The sequence below is a fragment of the Prunus dulcis genome, chromosome 7 (genome assembly GCF_902201215.1).
Source record: "Prunus dulcis chromosome 7, ALMONDv2, whole genome shotgun sequence".
Taxonomy (NCBI): Eukaryota; Viridiplantae; Streptophyta; class Magnoliopsida; order Rosales; family Rosaceae; genus Prunus; species Prunus dulcis.
In genome coordinates, this window is record NC_047656.1 from 7,322,479 (window position 1) to 7,341,178 (window position 18,700).

The 18,700-nt window shown below is 40.4% G+C and overlaps 1 protein-coding gene across 1 annotated transcript; it reads left to right on the forward strand.

Moving 5' to 3' along the window:
- Positions 1–11,462: 11,462 nt before the first annotated feature.
- On the forward strand, positions 11,463–17,260 carry LOC117636018 (glycosyltransferase-like At3g57200). Its single transcript, XM_034370443.1, has 11 exons — positions 11,463–12,080; positions 12,441–12,590; positions 12,729–12,781; positions 13,693–13,801; positions 13,893–14,027; positions 14,626–14,670; positions 15,044–15,231; positions 15,501–15,642; positions 15,975–16,021; positions 16,315–16,402; positions 16,528–17,260. Exons 1-11 carry the CDS (start codon positions 11,703–11,705, stop codon positions 16,828–16,830), a joined length of 1,638 nt encoding a protein of 545 aa, XP_034226334.1. The 5' UTR covers positions 11,463–11,702; the 3' UTR covers positions 16,831–17,260.
- Positions 17,261–18,700: the final 1,440 nt, after the last annotated feature.

Below are 18,700 nucleotides of genomic sequence, written 5' to 3' on the forward strand. Positions count from 1 at the left end.
GCATGGTATCAGAGCCAGGTTCGATCTAGGGACCTGTGCTTGTGTTCTTCTTGAAATTTAAGTGCTCTTCTCCCCCCTTGAGAGGGGGGGAGGGGGAGTGAAAGGGATATGTTTATTGACCTATCCCAATTACCTTGACATATTTCCATGAAGATGTTGCTTATTTCTTGACTCCGACGACCCCTTCTCTTCAAGGGGAGAGGAGGATTGAAGAGAAGTTGTGTCTGAGTGAATTAGCTAAAGTTTATATGGAAGAATTTATTGTTGCCATTGTCTCTACTGCCGTGCTCACAGGGTTTCTGTGTTCTGCCTTACCTACAGCCGTGCTCACAGGGTTTCTGTGTTCTGCCTTATCTACAGCCGTGCTCACAGGGTTTCTGTGTTTTGCTATGTGCCCTATTTTTTAGGGTTTGCTCTTGTGTTTCCGCTGTGAACTTTGTTTTAGTTTGTCACTTGTTTCACTCGTGGTTGATTAAAAGATCTTCTCTACAATTGGTGCTTCTCAAGTATGGTGTCCTGTGACTCGCTTGTCAAGTTGGGCCTGCGAAATATCTTTGCCCAACTTGAGGGGGAGTGTTGGCGAGTCCTTATTTCATAAGAATTTTGGTTCTTACCAATTATATTTTGTCCTATTGTAATAGATATTATTTTATTTAGTGTTATGGGGGTTGATGATTTTTTCAACCCTCATGGAGGTAGCACCACCGACTCATTCTCTCATTCTCCACCAACCATCATTGAGTTGAGTGCCCAGATGGCTCCGCTCCTACAGATGCAGACTTTGACCCCAAACCGATCCAGAATCAGGATCCTCTTTTGACGACCCCGACCCCGACCCCGACTATGACGACGACGACCCCGACCCCGACTCCGAAGACGACCCCGACCCCCACTCCGATGATGACCCCAACCCTGAATTTGTCTCTGATTCAGACCCTGATCCCGATTTCGACTCCGACTCCGGCCTCGACTCAGGCTCAGATTTCGATCCCAATTCCTACTCAACCTGTATCCTATGCATCTTCCGCTGCACAGATTATGACTTCTCGACTAACGACCCCGACACATGGACCATATTTCCTTTTGTGAAATCCGAGGATCAATTGGCGGATATTTTGACAAAGGCGATTTCCAGTAAAGCATTCCACAATTCACTAGATCAGTTGGGCATTGGCGATATCTATGCACCAACGTGAGGGGGAGTGTTGGCGTGACTTGTGGATATTGACTTACTTTCCTTACACACCAAGAATTCCTATTATAATTGTAATTGATTTACTTTAATTCCTGATTTCCTACTGCAAATAGATTTAGGAATTTATTATTTACTTGCCCATTCAGGTTTCGTTGTATTATAAATATGACCTCCTACAAGGAGAAGAATACATAGAAAATTCCCACAAACAAATATTCTCTCATATTTTTCATATTTTAGCAGTCTACACATGTGGATGACCAGTTTCCCCGTTTGCGGTTGCCTTCAGATGGTTGCCTATACCTGTGTTTGGTATAGAGTTGTTCGACCAAGATTTTCCCAGTCACCTTCCTGATTTTTCTAACAGATGGTTGACGAGTTCCCCTTTCCTCGGTTTCCTTTGTTTGTATGTACCTTTGTTTAGTATACACAAGTTCACCCCGAATTTCCCCATCCACCTGCCTGGTTTGTCTGCACATGTGGTTAGCCAGTTTTCCTTTCCCTGGTTGCCTTCAGATGTTTGCATGTACATGTGTTTAGTATATAGGTGTCTGACCATGAGAATTACATGTACCTGCATCGAGAAAACTTTGTAGGTGTCTGACCAAGAATGATGTCTTTCTTGGCAGGTGCTGGTAACATGGGTCTTACTAAATCAATGACCCACTGCATGAATGGCCACAAGATATTCTGCGAATGATACATTTCGGCAGGCAGGCTAGGAACTAGCTTGTATCGTTTGACGTACTCCGTGGAGTCGTGTCTAAAGGTAGGCCAGAAGTACCCTATGCTTAGAGCTTTTTGAGCGAGTGATATGCCCCCAGAATGGTTGCCGCACTCACCATCATGGATTTTGCAGAGCACTTCGAGAGTTTGTGAATACTTGATGTAGGTGAGATGAGGGCCGGAATATGACCTTCAAACAAGCTTGTTGTCTTTCATGTAGTATCTTGCAACTTTCTGCTTCATTTTTCTGGCTTCAGACTTTTCCATTGGTAAATTTTCATTTACCAAGTAGTCGATGATGGGTTCTTGCCAGCTGGAATCCTCATTGATCTACATTTGGTATGATGGCTCTACTTCTTCGATGCTTGGCTGATCAAGGTGCTCTACTGAAATTAAATGTCTGAATTGGATATCCAGTACTGATCCCAGACTTGCCAGTGCATTTGCATGTGTGTTTTCTACGCAAGGAATTTGTTGGATAGTGAAGATAAGGAATTTCTTCAAAAGCTTTTGGACTTTGTCTAGGTACTGGATCGTCCTTGGGTGCTTTGCCATGTACTCCTCTGACACTTGATTTGTGATTAGCTGGGAATTTGAGTAGATAGCTAACCTCTTGATCGACAGCTTCTTTGCCATGCTCAGGCCAGCCAGCAGTGCCTCTTACTTTGCTGCGTTTTTGAAGACCGAAAAATCCAGTGTGATGGCTTGCTCCAACAATGTTCTATTTAGGGTGATTATAATGACGCCTACTCCAGTTTTCTTGTGATTTGACGCTCTATCTACGCGCAACTGCCACATGTCTTTGGGCATGTCAGGATTGGCGGAGAAGGTCTCTTCTTCTGTTAAAATAACCGTATTATCTTTTTCGGCTAATGGAGTGAACTCTGCAACGAAATCTTTTAATTTTTAGGCTTTTATAGCAGTCTTCGATAGGTAAAGGAGGTCGTACTGACTTAATTCGATAGCCCACTTCATGAGTCATTGAGAAGCGTCGAGACTATGAAGAATCGATCCCAAAGAAAATTATGTCATGACGATGATTCGGTGAGCTTGGTAGCAGGGTCTTCACTTTCTTGTAGAAACTGCAAGTGACATGATAAGCCTCTCCAGTTTTGGATAGCGAGTCTTTGCATCGAGGACGACTTTTGACTCGTAGAACACTGGATGTCGTGCTCTCATCTATTCTCGGATGAGAGCTGAGCTAATTATTGAGTTGGACACCGATAAGTAGATGAACAAATCTTCACCTGGTACTGGTTTTGAGAGTATGAGAGGTGAAGTGAGGTAGGTCATCAAGTTTTTGAAATCTACTTCGCACTCTTCATCCCACTTGTCTCTCTGTCCTTTCTTCAAGGCTTGGAAGAACAGCCTGCACTTGTCGGTGAATCTTGAAAGGAATCAGTTGAGAGTGGCTGCTCTGCCCATTAGACTTTGTATCTCCTTCGTTGTGGCAAGCGACTTCACGTAGAGGATGCCTTGATTTGATTCGGATGTGCTTCGATGCCTCTTTGGGTGAGTAAGAAATCCAAAAATCGGCCATATGAGACTCCAATTGTGCACTTGCTCAGGTTCAACTTCATGTGGTCTGTTTGGAGCAGGCTGAATGCTTCGGCAAGATTCTTGATGTGATCTGCTCATCGGGTGGCTTTGACCAGCATTTCGTCTATGTAGAACTCCATGGTCTTGTCGATATGCTCCTTGAAAATCTTGTTCACATGCCTCTGGTATGTTGCTCTGCATTCTTCAGGCCAAAGGGCATGACTTTGTAGTAGTATGTGTCTGTTTCAATTATGAAAGAAGTCTTTGCTTTGATTGTAGCTGGAGTAAGCATCCATGAAGCTTAGTAGTTGATTGCCATAAGTTGAATCTACGAGTTGATCAATTTTTGGCAGGGGAAAGTTGTCTTTCGGGCATGCCTTGTTAAAGTCAGTGTAGTCCATGCACACTCTCCACTTGTTTTGGTCTTTCTTTGCCACTAGAACTGCATTGGCTAGCCACTCTAAGTAGTAGACTTCTTTAATGAAACCGACAACTAGGAGCTTGTCAGTTTCAATTTCGATGATGGCAACTCGCTAGGGAGCGAAGTTGCGTCTTTTCTGTGCTACTGGTCTGCCTAAGTTGACGTGAAGGCAATGGAAGATGATCTGTGGATCGATGCATCACATGTCAGATGGTGACAATGTGAACACGTCATTGTTATTTTGGAGGAATGCTGAAAGCTCCACATTCTCTTGTGGGCTTAGGCGTGAGCCGATCCGTGCTTTTCTCTATGGCTTATCAAGATCAAGGGGTACTGGTTCGACATCTTTTTTGGGTTTTCATCCTTTTTCGAGGGTGGCTTCCGTGCAGATTCCCTCGCCTTGTTCCTGACTTTTTAATTGCTATTGGGGAATAGCTATTCTATTTCCCTTATGGTATGCTCGACTGTTAGGAAAGGGATCTGCTTCCTCCGTTGCTTGTTTTGCTCCCTTCAGATCTGCTTGATTTATAGGGACGAACAATGCTTGCTTGCTTTTCTTCAGCCCTTGAGCTGAGCACTTTCTCACCATTTCTTAATTGTTGTTGATCTGGCCAACATCGTCCCTAGGGTTTGGGTAACAGATTTTCTAGTGCTTGGCGGACGTGATGGTGTTGATCTTGCCAATCCATGGTCTGCCCAGGATGCCATTATAGGGAGAGACTTCGTCAATGATCATGAATGTCTGAGCTCTAATCACTGGTGATGAGTAGACGTCGAGCTCTATCATTCCTATAATGATCGTTGTTGCTCAGTTAAAGCCGGTCAGCGACCTGGCTGACATGTTGATCTTGGCCTCCATTCCTATCTGCTGGACCACCAAAAGTTGTAGGATATTGGCTGTGCTGCCCTCGTCTACATGAACTCGGTCGATCATGGCTTGCGTAATCGGGATGCTTATGACAAAGGCGTCATCATGCAAGAACTCAAGTCTGCTAAAATCTTTCTTCTAGAAGCCGATCACAGGATCGTCTTCAATTAATGGGCAACTGGTTAAGATTTGGGATATGAAAATGGCCTGTTTAATCTTCCCATTCTTTTCCTTACAGTCTAGATTCTTCGAAGTCAGCCATGATCGTGTTAATCCTTATAACTTTATGCAGGGTCTCCTTGGCCGCATGGTGGTCCTCGATTTGCTGGATGACATTCTTTGCCACAAACTCCGTGTAGTGGCCCTCTCTTACAAGCCCTTACAGGTGCATCTTCCAAGATCGGTAGTTGGCTGTGTCATGCCTATGAGTTCTGTGGAAGGCACAATACTTGTTGGTACTTCTTTTGTTGAGATCTCCCTTCGAAGGTAGTTGTCTTCTCAGCCAGGGCTTATCCTTTACTTGGGCCAAGATTTGATGTATCAGGATAGTAAACTTTGTTAGCCTTTGTCTACTGATGCACCACATTGGGATGGTGTCTTGCACTTTCCTTCATAGTTCTTACTGTTGAGCTTATCACCTATTGGACTTGCCTCCTTAGGTGATGGGTCAGCTTGCTTAGCAGACTTCGTTATGACAATTCGATCGTCATCCCAGAGTCTGGTTGGGAGTGATTGTCAGCTTGCGATATAGGTCGTGCTGAACTGGTAAATCCTTCTTGAAGGCAGAGGATGTGAGTCGGTCATCACATCCTACAATGTTTGCCTTTTCTGAAGGACTCGTCTTGATGTAGTCTAGGAAGGACTTGTCTTCCTTCTTGTTCAGGTTGAACATAGACTTATTTCTTGATCTTTTGATAAGAAGTGTACTCATTGGTGAAGATGAAATCTAGCTCCTTGAAGCTGCTGATCGAATTGGATGACAGGGTATGGAACCAATCATGGACTACTCCCCATAAGATCATTGCAAATACCTTGCACATCAGCCCGTCATTGACCTTGTAGAGAATCATAATACTTTTGAAGTGCTTCATATAGCTCTCGGGATCGAAATCCCTTTTGAAGTGTGTGATAGAAGGCGTTGCGAATGGTTTTGGTGGAGCTGCCTGCTGGATCTCGGTGATGAATGGTGAGGAGTTCAATTAGTCCACCTCCTTGCGTAGAGCATCTTAGAAATCTCCTCTCATCTTTAAGTTTTGAAGTCAGTCATTCACGAGCTTCTCGACATCTTCTGCCCGCATGCCTTGCGGTTCACTTCGATGTCCTCCATGATTCGGGCACCGCTGGTTTACCTCTTCGTTGTCTCTGCGGAGCAGATCTCCTCGACTATCCTACCTGTGCGGCGTGTTGGTGGACTGTGCTTGATAAGGAACCTTCGTAGCTTGTCTTCTTGAGTTGGCTTCTTGAGATCGAGCAGGGGGCTTCTTTCTTCCTGTACTTCATAAGGGTGATCGTGAGGCTGATCTTCTTGGGAGTGTAGTCTCGTGGGAACCCTTCTTTGCTGGCCCAAGCAGACATGAACATTGGATCGTGAGCCCAACCTCTCGTGCACATTGACCCTCATGCTTAATCTTTATCAGAGACTCGATCTACTTTGAGCGAGGCTCGCGGATGCTTGTGACATGCTGACATGCTGAGCAGCACGCTCTTGTCTTTCACCTTGCTCATGCTCGACCTACATGGGACATCTCTAACTGCTTGGGGTGTGTTCATCCATCCTTCTCTCTTTGCCTTGCGGTCCAAGACTGGTTGAAGAGTTATCCAACCAAGTTGTTTTGGTTGTCTACTCTTTGAGCCAGCTGATCAATTCTAAGACTGAGGTCTACTTGACTTCGTGGATTAGGAAGAGAGAATTGTGTAGAGCCCAATTGCACACGGGCTAAGGTTTGTTGGAAGTGTACACGAGAGCGTACTTCGAGCGTGGAGGCAAATGATGGAATGGTTGTACTTGCTCTAAAATCGGACCTTGATTTGTGTCGGCAGTGGCATCGAGATGGTGCGCTTTAAATCCAGCCATGAAGCCATGTGGATATGGCTGGATTCGGCCGCCTAGTCTTGTGGCTATGAGCTGATCCAGATCAAGGAACTGTGAGGTAGAGCGGTTGTGTCAGCCGTGGAGATGTGTGTGCAGCAAGGTGGCCCTGGTCACGGGGCCGTGTAGCGGCACAGTAGTTCCAGCAGCAAAGCCTTACGGCTGCTAATCGTTTTCCGGCGATGCACGTTTGGTTTCTGCTCTCGTTGGATAGATCGAGTGGTGGGACTGCAACAATAGCTGGGGTTGTGGCGGCAATCACGGTGCCGGGGTGCTGGGTAACGGCCTTAGTTGCGGCATCATGGAAGCTTGGATTTGTCGCGGATTGAGTTGTCGTGGCGGTCTTACTCCTCGTGCACTTACTTCCAACCATGGTTGTTTGGATGGCTTTCGTTGAGCGAAGAAAAGGAAAAAACAAAGTCCCTTGATTTAAGAGCATGCGTTGAGTATGACTCGCACTCTTAATGTGTTAGTATTGTTTCTGTGATTGGCATTTTCTAGAGACCAAATAGACTAAGTATAGATGGTAAATTAGTTGTGATGGTGGTTGTCTAAATTCCAAGATATGCTCTGAAGGCTCATATGTCAACCGATGATCACTGAGGTAAATTCTTCATTCAATCATGCATTCTGATTGTGATATTTCAAGCATTATTTCAAACTCACAATTTGATTAACATTATGATTAAGAAGACTTTTTATTTTAAGGAAGATTAATTTATTTTATCAATTGCTTTACAGTATTGAACATTAAAAGTCTTCTTTGATTGGAAATCAATTAGTATGATTTTGGAAAATTAGTCTATTGATTAGGAACTAATTGATCTTGTTTCTAGTTTTGAAAACCATTATCAAAAGTAAGGCTTGGTTTCATTATTATTACAACTTTAACAACCAGAGTGTTTCTTGAGTTTTCATATACACAAAAGAAAGATGCAGTGCTTTGTTGTTCATAAGGATAAATCATCAAGAGTAAGATTATCTTGGTGATTTGTCCTTGCATTCATTTGCATAAGTTACAAGATTCTCATACTTCCGGTGAGTTTGGATCGATCGCGTCAAGAATCGGATTCAACATAAGGAGAGAAGGAGAAATCTTGCGAGAAGTTGAGTTACGAAGAAGTTGGTACATTGTCTAGAGTGTCTAGGACAAGTTTGTGTACTTCTTGTAATCATCGTTCTATAATGGATTTGCCTTAAACTATCAGGTCCCGTGGATTTTCCCCAGATGTGGGGTTTTACCACGTAAAATACTTTGTGTTTTTCTCTGCTTTTACGTTCTGAACTGTGCATGATTGATACTTCATATCAATCCCCTTGGTGTGTTTTATTTGTATTATCGTGATACTCCTAAAGTTGAAAATATCATAAAAATTATTAAAAGGGGGTCCCGCAATTATCATGATACTCAAAACACAGACTTTACGCTTTTGGTGTGTTAAGTCATCCTATAGGTATTCTCACAATGAAAGCCCCAAAATGTTTGTGCAAATTTCTCACTAGAGAATATTCGCGTGTAGAATCTTCACCCTTCGAGCTTCATTCTCTCTCTTCCTTGGTTCCTGCAAAACAAATAGGAGTAAAAGACCACACCCGAAAGGTGTTAGCCAAAGGCTTTTCGATGCCTAAGTTTGTTCAATTGGATCTTTGAGAAAAGATGCGGCAATAGCTAAATTGGAAGGAGTTTTCTCTCACGGGGAGAGCCGGGTGGCCGAAGCCATGTGTGGTGGCACTTAGCTGTGTGAAGAGAGTGGGAGAGAGAGAGAGAGAGATTGCATAGGGTTTTTAGAACTAGGTTTAGAATTACCTCTTGTGTTGAATGTGGTTATGTATTTATAGGGATCTAGCCTTCTAGGGTTTTTCACATAATAATTCCTATTTGGAATGTCACATCCAGGATCAACTCCGCCGTAGCACGATATTGTCCGCTTTGGGCCCCCCCTCTCTGGCCCTCACGGTTTTGTTTCTGGGAACTCACGAGCAACTTCTCAGTGGGTCACCCATCATGGGATTGCTCTAGCCCCCAACTCGCTTAACTTCGGAGTTCCTACGACTCCGAAGCCAGTGAGCTCCCAAAAGGCCTCGTGCTAGATGGATGTGGGTGTGCACATATAAGGCACATCACCCCTTCTCCATTGGTTGATGTGGGATCTTACAATCCACCCCCTTAAGGGCCCGACGTCCTCGTCGGCACACTCGCACCACATGGCAGAGTGGCTCTGATACCAAATTGTCACATCCATGATCAACTCCGCCGTAGCACGATATTGTCCGCTTTGGGCCCCCCTATCTGGCCCTCACGGTTTTGTTTCTGGGAACTGACGAGCAACTTCCCAGTGGGTCACCCATCATGGGATTGCTCTAGCCCCCAACTCGCTTAACTTCGGAGTTCCTACGACTCCGAAGCCAGTGAGCTCCCAAAAGGCCTCGTGCTAGATGGATGTGGGTGTGCACATATAAGGCACATCACCCCCTCTCCGTTGGTTGATGTGAGATCTTATATGGAAGGAATATATTCTTTCTATTGAATGGAGAGATTGAGTTAATTAGAGATTTCGATTGGAATTAAATCCCTAATTCATGATAATATCCCCAAAATAAGATAATATTCTAAATTGGTGATATTATCTTTAATTGGTGATTATATTTCCAAATAAAGATAATATCCCTATTTTTGGTCTCAATTAATTGACCAAATAAAAGGGTCCAATTAATGACCTTAGTGATATTTTTCTTTTCCCTGTGTCGTCTTCTTGGCCGGTGAAATATATGTTCCCACATGTTGAAAGTGTACTTATTTTAATGTGTATTTTTGTTGCTCGCTTGCAACTAAATTAATAAAGAATTGGATTTTTTTGAACTTTAATAAGTTAATATATATTGGCTAATATTTTAAACAAATTAGATATATAGGTTTGATGTTTTTTTCGCTCAAAACCCTCAATGGGCTATAGTGAATGTAGCCCTTAGTGTGGTTCCGCCAGTGTATGGAGGGTTTGATCATCAACATATTGTGATTGGTTCGTCAAATTCTCCATACATCTTTCACGAGTTTTATGTCATGAAGATGGACCTCCAACGTGAGTAAAAAATACACAATTATTTTCTCCATTAATATTTCCAATTATTGCAAGGGTTGTGTTTGAATCCTGTTTCCCCCAATATCGCTTGTATAAATAAACAATTCTTTTTAACTCTTTAACTAATCTATAACTTAAAAAAAAGTGTTGTTATTTCCAATCCTTTGTCCTATTACCTCACCCACCTTATCTTTCCACCCACCATGTAAATTTCAAAAAAAACACAATCATATCTTTCCACCTACCATTATTCCTGAAATACCTTTTAATTATTAATGGTTGGAAATTTGATCTTATGCTGGAAAGATGATTTGTTTTCTTAAAGAATGTTAATGCAAAACAGGATTTCGGTAGTATCAAGCTTGCAAACCCTGAAAGATTGAAAATTCCAAATGGCCAAAGATGAAAAGAAACTCAAACGCCAAATGGAACCCGCCGTAAAACCTTGCAGATTTCAAATGGACAACATGGCAGGACCCACACCCATAGCCTCTAAAGAATGATGGCGACTGTGAGGTGTTTCTGGCGAGCATGGGGGGTTGCAGCAGATGGGGTTGGGTGGGTTGGGGAGCTTTGGTTGATTTAATTTAATACTAACCTCATAAAGATGAGAATCTGTTTGAATTAATAATTAAAAAGTATTTTAGGAATAATGGTGGGTGAAAAAAAAGGATTGTATTTTTTCAAATTTATATAGTGGCTGGGAAGATAAGATGAGTGGATAAATATGACAGGAGGTGAAAATAGTAGCACTCTTAATAAGGTATGTTTATTTTTTTTGTTTTTTGGACTGAATTAATAAGATATTCACACACATTAGATATTTTGAAAGTTTTAATTGGTAAGGCTAACGTTGAGCTTTATCAAGTTGATTAATAAAGTATTCACTTACTTGAATATATTGTTGTGGGAGCATCAAATTCTTTAGATTCAACTATTTGATTGAGATATATGATGAAGTGAGTTAGTCGATAGTGCATTATTATCACTAATGTAACATTATAACCTTGCTAGGTTTTGATGTGACTTTATAACTTAACAATACGACATACAAAAATAGCAATTTAATTTGTAAAGATAAATTATACATGTACAAGACATTTAAACAATTAGCATACTATGAATAAATTCTTTCTAACCCTTGTAGTCTGAATCCTTTAAAAATTGCTTAACATCAGCAGAATAAGCTTCACTAATCAATCATTTTACATATATTGTTCAAATCGTCATTGATATTTTTGATTTTTGATTATTTATTTATACAGATATTCTTCGTCAAATAATAGTTTCTTAGATGAGTCTTGCAATTTCGAAATGGAAAATACTTTCGTCCTTATCATGTAAGTAAGAACTCTTATATTTTTGTCAATAACAGTGTGACATGTGTGCAGAAGTTTTTCTTTTTATGATTTTAATAAATTAGTTTCGTATATAAGGAAAACAGTATCTCGTTACAGGTAAGGAGGCAAACAGTATCCTTTCGAAATTCTTAAATCATACTGATTAAAATAAAAATATAAAAAGGAAACTTTTTTCACGTAAGGTTCGAAATTCATGAATCATACTGATTAAAAAAAAAGAAAAAGGAAAACTTTCTTCATGTAAGGAAAAAAAAAGGGGGAAAAATCTGAGGACGGCAATAACACCACCAACGACAAAACGTCTCTCGGTCCCTCTCTCCTTCAGGTTTCCAACTCCCATTTCCTTCGGTTACAATTCAAAACTCTCTCTCTATATATGCAACGACCACTGTCTTCATTCTCTTTGTCTGTCATCAACCTCTCATGGCGGGTCTCTACTCTTCTTCCAGACCCACCTCGGCTTCTTCTTCTTCTTCCTCGTCATCGTCGTCGTCGTCTGCATCATCTTCTTCCTTTCAGACCTTCGCTTCCCGCCTTCTCTTGCTCCTCACCGTCCTCCCTCTAACTCTCGCCGGCTTCGCCTTCGTTCTCCAATGGCGTGGCGGTCTCAATGACCCCATTACCCGATGGGCACCTGACCATCACGAGTTCCCTGGCATGGTCGACTTGGGTGGGCCCCCAGTCCAGGCTTCACATTCTTCGGGTTCCGACTGCGTCGATCTTCTGGGTCGGAGCCACTCGCCCTCCTTCCCCTACTATAAGGACTGGAAGTTCGATTACATGTCCGATCTGAGGCCCAAGGTCAGTGTGCTTTCTATTGTGTTCAATTTGATTGAATTTTTGTGGCTGTGATTTGTGGTTGATAGAATTGGATTGATGGTTTTTGGGATTTGATTTGAGTTTCTTCTAGTCTTTGGGGGTTGATTTTGTTTGGATCTTGGGATCTGGCATCTGGGTTGTGCTTATATAGGTCTCTTGTTGAGCTTGATTAGTGGTGATTGTCATATGAACTGGGGATCATTCATGGGGCATCATTAGATATTTGTTCTATTGTAGATTACTTTTTGGGTTTCTTTAGCATTTTTAAAGTCATTCTGATTAATAATGCATGTGACATCTTATGAACATCTTATGAACCGTCTGTAATCTTTTACATGTCAGATATGCATTCAAACAAGCACTTCCGCTGGTTTAGAGCAAACGTTGCCATGGATCTTTTATCATAAGGTTATTGGAGTTTCAACCTTTTTCCTTTTTGTGGAAGGCAAGGCTGCATCCCCTAATGTATCTAAAGTCTTTGAAAGCATTCCGGTGAGTTCAAGTTGCATGCTTCACTTAAAATTTTTGCTAGTGAACAACTTTTCAAAATCAAATAATGTATATACAAGTTTAATGCCCTTCTAGTTCTGGCTATCCAAGTTCTTATGGGACACAAAATTTGTATTACAGGGAGTGAAGGTTATATACAGGACAAGGGAATTGGAGGAGCAGCAGGCTAAAAGGTTGGTACCCTTTCATTTTAAATAGGTTATTTTATTTTCTCCAATTCGCCTCTTAAATGGGTAAGTGTGAGATAAAGAAGTTTACTTTCGATGTTAGTGTGCCAAATGTATTGAATGGATCCTTTCCCCAATTATCTGATGAAAAACTAAAGGAGTTATGATTGGTGAACCTTTGAATGTTGTAGATTTTAAATGTGCAAAATACATTTAAGTTCGAGAGTGTTAACTTGAAGGAGATGAATGTTGTTAAAGGAGAAAATAAAAAGAGATAGAGACATTGTTAAATAAAGTCATGAGCATAAAATAACGCTGTCCAGTAGTGGGCAAGAAGGCCACCTGCAAAACAAGACAAAAATAGAAGCTGTCCTGTCCTTTGGATACACTCAATTACACAACGAATCACCAACATATCTGTAAATGCAGTAGAGATTGAAGCCAACAGCGGCCAGAAACATTCTTTTCCACAACCAGTTTTTATTCAAAATTCTGGCATTTCATTCTAACCAAACCACCCAAAAAAAAAAAAGGCAACATAGAGGATTTCCACAAGAATTTTTCCTTTTATCCTTTACCGGGGGCACAATTTTTCTCAACAAATAACTGAACACAAGAACCCAGAATCACCCAATTCAGCCTTGCCACAGCAAAGAACTTATTCTACAATGAAACTGCATTTGGGCAATTGAGGAACAGATGATCGATATTCCCTTCTTCCTTGTTGAAGTGAAATTCAATCCCAGGTGTAGGCAGACCTTTGACATGGAAAAATACTAATTGAGATTCTTCATTTGTTGAATATTTGTAATGGACAAAGACAGTTTTGTTGTTCTATCCTTTTTCTTACTACTATTGATCTGATGGGTTATTCATACTTTTTGTTTTGTCTCTAAATTTATATGTGCGGTGCTCAGTCGGATTTGGAACGAGACATGGCTTTCAAGCTTCTTCTATAAACCGTGTAATTATGAGTTGTTTGTGAAGCAATCCCTTAACATGGAGATGGCTATTGTCATGGCAAGGGTATGTAATTTATCTTGCATTGCATAATTCATCACAATTGCTTGTTTGGTCATCTGGATAAAGTTGGTAATAGTTTCTTCTGCCATTGTAGGAGGCTGGCATGGATTGGATCATCCATCTTGATACCGATGAGTTAATATATCCAGCAGGCACTCAGGAGTACTCTTTGAGACAGTTGTTGTCCGATGTGCCTAGAAATGTTGATATGGTTGTCTTTCCAAATTATGTAAGTGATTGTTGAGATAGATTCTTTTCATGCATTAGATGCCATGTGAGGCCATAAAATATACAGTGAAGAGTGGCTGTCTTCCATTATTCAAACTCCGGTAGCATAAAAGGAAATGGCTCGGCTAAGTGGGATAGCCAAGCCAGAAAAAAAAAAAAAAAAGATTTAGAAGAATCTTCAATACAGTATTTTATCTTAGTTCTCTAGAGGAATGCTAATTCTGTAGTATTAGCTAGATTGCATCATTTTGTTTGATACAAAAGATAATCTACTTTAATCTAACGTAAACTATGGGAAGGGGGATTCGAACTTGGGTGCAAAGTGGGGAGCACATCTGCTCTAGCCAACTTGGCTAAGCCCATGCCTGCTAAGCTAGACCACGTCATTGAATGTGGATTTTAGTCTTGTTAATAATGAGGCATTTATATTGTCCTATTAAAAAATAATGATGCATTTATTTTGTCTTATCAAGAAGAATAATGATGCATTTATATTGATGTCAAGAAATTACCCCCACTCATTGCGTTTCAAATTTATCACTAATATTAATGTGAGAAAAAAGTTTCAGTTATGCTCACATATGCTTCTGTTTTCTCAGGAAAGTAGTGTAGAGCAAGATGATATCAAGGACCCTTTCAGTGAGGTATAATTTCTTCCATTTCATTCTTCCAATGCTTTCTGTCTAAGTTTTGTAATACCAGGTAGAACTGATAGTTTGTGAAGGTCAGGAACATGGTCTCCATGGCTTTTTTTCTTCTCTCCTTTAAAAAATATATATATTTTCATGCCCTGAAAAAAATTGATTTGTGTTCAGTCATAGATTGTTTTTGGTAATTTTGGAGCAGCATGATTTCTCAAAAATGAAACAACACAAATAAAAAATTTGCCAAATGCACGACCAGGGAAGCTGCTAAGTTTATTTTGTATGCTATTAAAATCATTACATTTCTTGCTTTAATAAAACAACACAAAAAATTTCCATCCACTAATATCGTTTATTGTTTATGGTGTTGTAGGTGTCAATGTTCAAAAAGAACTATGACCATCTTCCAAAGGATGTATATTTTGGAAATTATAAAGAAGCAACCCGGGGTAATCCAAACTATTTTCTAACATATGGAAATGGGAAATCAGCTGCTCGAATTCAAGATCACCTTCGCCCTAACGGTGCACACAGATGGCACAATTATATGAAGACACCAAAGTATGGCCATTCTATCTAAATTTTTTTTATCAACTTTCTAAACATGTACCTATATAATAGTTCTGTCCATCTTTTTATAATTGACTAGTCATTGCAACCTTTTCTCAATTTAAAGGACAATGTCCTTTCTTTTAATATAATAGCTCTTTCCTCGTATAGTTGATTACTGGTGTTCTGTTTATCTACAAAATGTTAAGGTTTCTAAATTATGGTCAAATATGGCAAGTTTATATAAACACTTACTTCTTTATCCTTGTAATGTTTTATAGTGAGATCAAATTGGATGAGGCTGCTGTTCTGCATTATACATATCCAAAATTTTCAGATTTGACCTCTAGACGTGATCGGTGTGGTTGCAAACCTACCAAGGAGGACGTTAAGAGATGCTTCATGTTGGAATTTGATAGAGCTGTGAGTTCTTATCCCTGTGTCATCGTTTGTATTTTACTTTTAACCCCCCCCCCCCTTCAGCTGGAAATCATGTCAGTCTTATTTTCTTAGGCTCCTTATGTTTTATTCTGATTTGTTCCCTTGACATATTAGCAGCTATTTTAGTCTTGATATATGTTTGTCATGTTTGTAAATTTGTTAGGATCATTAATTTTGTGGTATATTTTGAAGATTTGTTGGAGATGTCCCGGAACTGTTCTTTTCTGTATATAGGTTTTTCAGTGTCAATTTCTGTATGTATTAGTGCAGTTGTCCCTGCTTGCTTACACTTCTTTCCCCTTTATCTTTGACAGGCATTCATAATTGCTTCAACTGCAACAGAGGAGGAAATGCTTAGCTGGTAATAGTTTATGAAAATTACCAAAAGATTTCACTATACTAGATTTTAATAGAGCTTGTGTGGCATCACTTGTCATGTGACAGTGCGGAAACATTTAGGCACTAAATGACATGAATCATTTCATTGTGGGTTTTCTAGTTTTTGATTAGTAACAGTTGTCATTTAGCCTCCTACAAAGAAAAGTATTTCTTCAAACAAGAAATGGCCAAAACTCCTTGATAATCAGGTTTAAACAGGTCGCAAATTGAAATGTGTTAAGCTTTCTAATGGAGAACTCCCTTCTGTTGATTTAGGTACCGGGAACGCATTGTGTGGACTGACAAAGCGCTCAACTTAAAACTTTTGAGGAAGGGCATCTTGACTCGAATTTTTGCACCGATGGTTAGTTCCATAGCCTGCTTTGTTTTTTCTTTCTTGGTTTAAATAATACGGTAACTAATTTTGTATGCCGGTATTGTAGTTGTGAGCTTATAATCCTCAAGCCTATTGATTTCTTTCTGGTGCAGGTCATCATACAAGGTTTGAGGGAATCGGGTGTTTTCAGCTCCGTAATTGCATCAGCTGCACAAACAACTTTATCAAAAGATCAGTTCCTGACATCTGTGGAAAGTAGCAACTCCTCTAGGGAATCCACATCAGGAGCAATTACTTCAAGAAAGATGGGTAAAATAATAGATTCTCAAGCAACTGCCAGAAGGGTCTTGGGATTCACAGACGATGCTTCTCACCCCTCGGCAATTCCACCGTTATCTCCTCCTGGCTTGGATAATTTTCCAATTGAAACACAATTGTTTTCCGAATCACAATGACCCAGGCCTCGTCGAAATCCAGCTTCCTGTGTGAACAAGCGTTGAGAAATGAAATTTTTGTAGAAGAGAAAAGTTGAGGGAGTGAGAGAAACAGGTTTGGCTGTTGAGATGAGGTGTTTCAGTTTCTCAGTTTCGAGGGGTTCTTCCCGATCATTACCCAAGCGCTGATGTACATTACATTACAGGCTTAGATTAGAGATTTTGCAGAGTTTTGAGGTTAGAGGGGATTTCGATTGCAGGTTCTTAATTTTCTTACATGGTAGCTCTATGCGGAACCCGTCTGATTTTGCCTGCGGCTGTAATCCATTATTCTTGGCCCCTCATATTTATTTGTTCATACACATTGGATGGGGTTAACAATAGGCATAATAATACTGATAGTGTCATTTCCTATACAGAGATGTTTTATCTCAAGGTTATTTGCGGTTTAGTACTCTGTGGTTACATCTTTAAGACATGTTAATCTTTATCTTCTCAATTTTTACAATAACATACTCCGGTATTTTAAATTTGTTACAACTTCGCTTTTTTAAATTTTAAATTGATTAAATTTTGAATAAATATTCAAAAATCAACTACAAAATAAGAAAATAAATATATAAAAATAATGGTTAATCCTGTAGTTACACCCTTAAGACATGTTAGTTCTTATCTTTTCAATTTTTACAATAACATACTCTGGCCTTTTAAATTTGTTATAATATAATTCTACCATTAGATTTCCATCAGATTTCTCTCTTAGTTGTCTGCGTGGCACTACGGGCTCTACATGTGTTTTCCTTTTTAAAAATTTGAATATGAATAAAATATTAAAAAACAGAAAATTAAAAATTAAAAATCTCTTTCTCTCTCTCTTGGCACCTCATTTCCTTTTGTTTCGTGGTTTTGCATTTTTCTCAGTTTCTTCTGAAAATCCATGGACCATGGACAACAATCAGCCAAAAAGTCCTCAGACCTTCAACAAAAGAAACTCCTTTTCACTCAAAAGTCCCCATGCACCATTAACAGCCCGGTCCACCCAACAGGACTCAAAACCCAGCTTAGAAGCCATCTTCATAAACTCAAGTTATTTACAGAAAAACCAAGAGGAGTAGGATTCATGAGGAAATCGTGAGGAAGGAAGGGGGAAGAAATCGGCTCCAGGGGAGGGGGGGGGAATAAATCTGGGAAGAGAAGAAATCAGGGCTGGGTTTAGGTTCGTGGGGCTGTGGTCGCGGGTTGGGGTGGAGGGTGGGTTGGAGCTTGTAGGTGGTGGTCATGGGGATGAAGAAATCAGAGAGAGAGAGAGAGAGAGAGAGAGAGAGAGAGAGAGAGAGAGAGAGATTTAAAAGAAGAAAAAAAATGTGGGATCCATAATGCCACATAGGTAACTAACAAAGAGATCTGACGAAAACCTAATTGTGGCATCACGCTGTAACAAATTTAAAATGCCGGGGTATGTCATTGTAAAAATTGAAAAGATAGGGACTAAGATGTCTTAAGAGTGTAACAACAATGTATTAAATTGTAATTAACCCTAAAAATAAAACCCATTATCTTTCTCTTTCTCTATCTTCCTCTTGTGCGCTGTCCCTCTCCCTTGGGGTTCTGCAGGTTGAGGATTGGAAGGGGGGTGGTGGTGGTGGAGGGTTGGTGGGTGGGTGGGGAGAAGAAATATGGGGGAGAGGAAGGGGAGGAGGTCTGGGTGGTTGCGGGTTGTGGTTCTTGGGGGTGTTGGGTTTGTGGGTGAAAAAACAGAGGGGGATGGGGAATGGGTGGAAATAAAATATCTAAAAAGTAAGGATAATATCTTCTGGCCCTCACATTTTTAATAGAGAAAAGTAAGGGGGGTGAATGGAAATCTGGGAATTTTGAAGAAACTTCTAGGGCG

Bases quoted from the DNA above. Each gene is read 5' to 3' on its own strand.
- LOC117636018 (XM_034370443.1), top strand. From the start codon at position 11,703: ATGGCGGGTCTCTACTCTTCTTCCAGACCCACCTCGGCTTCTTCTTCT. The intron at 14,028-14,625 runs GTAAGTGATTGT...CTGTTTTCTCAG, and splicing joins TGGTTGTCTTTCCAAATTAT to GAAAGTAGTGTAGAGCAAGA. The intron at 15,232-15,500 runs GTATGGCCATTC...AATGTTTTATAG, and splicing joins AATTATATGAAGACACCAAA to TGAGATCAAATTGGATGAGG.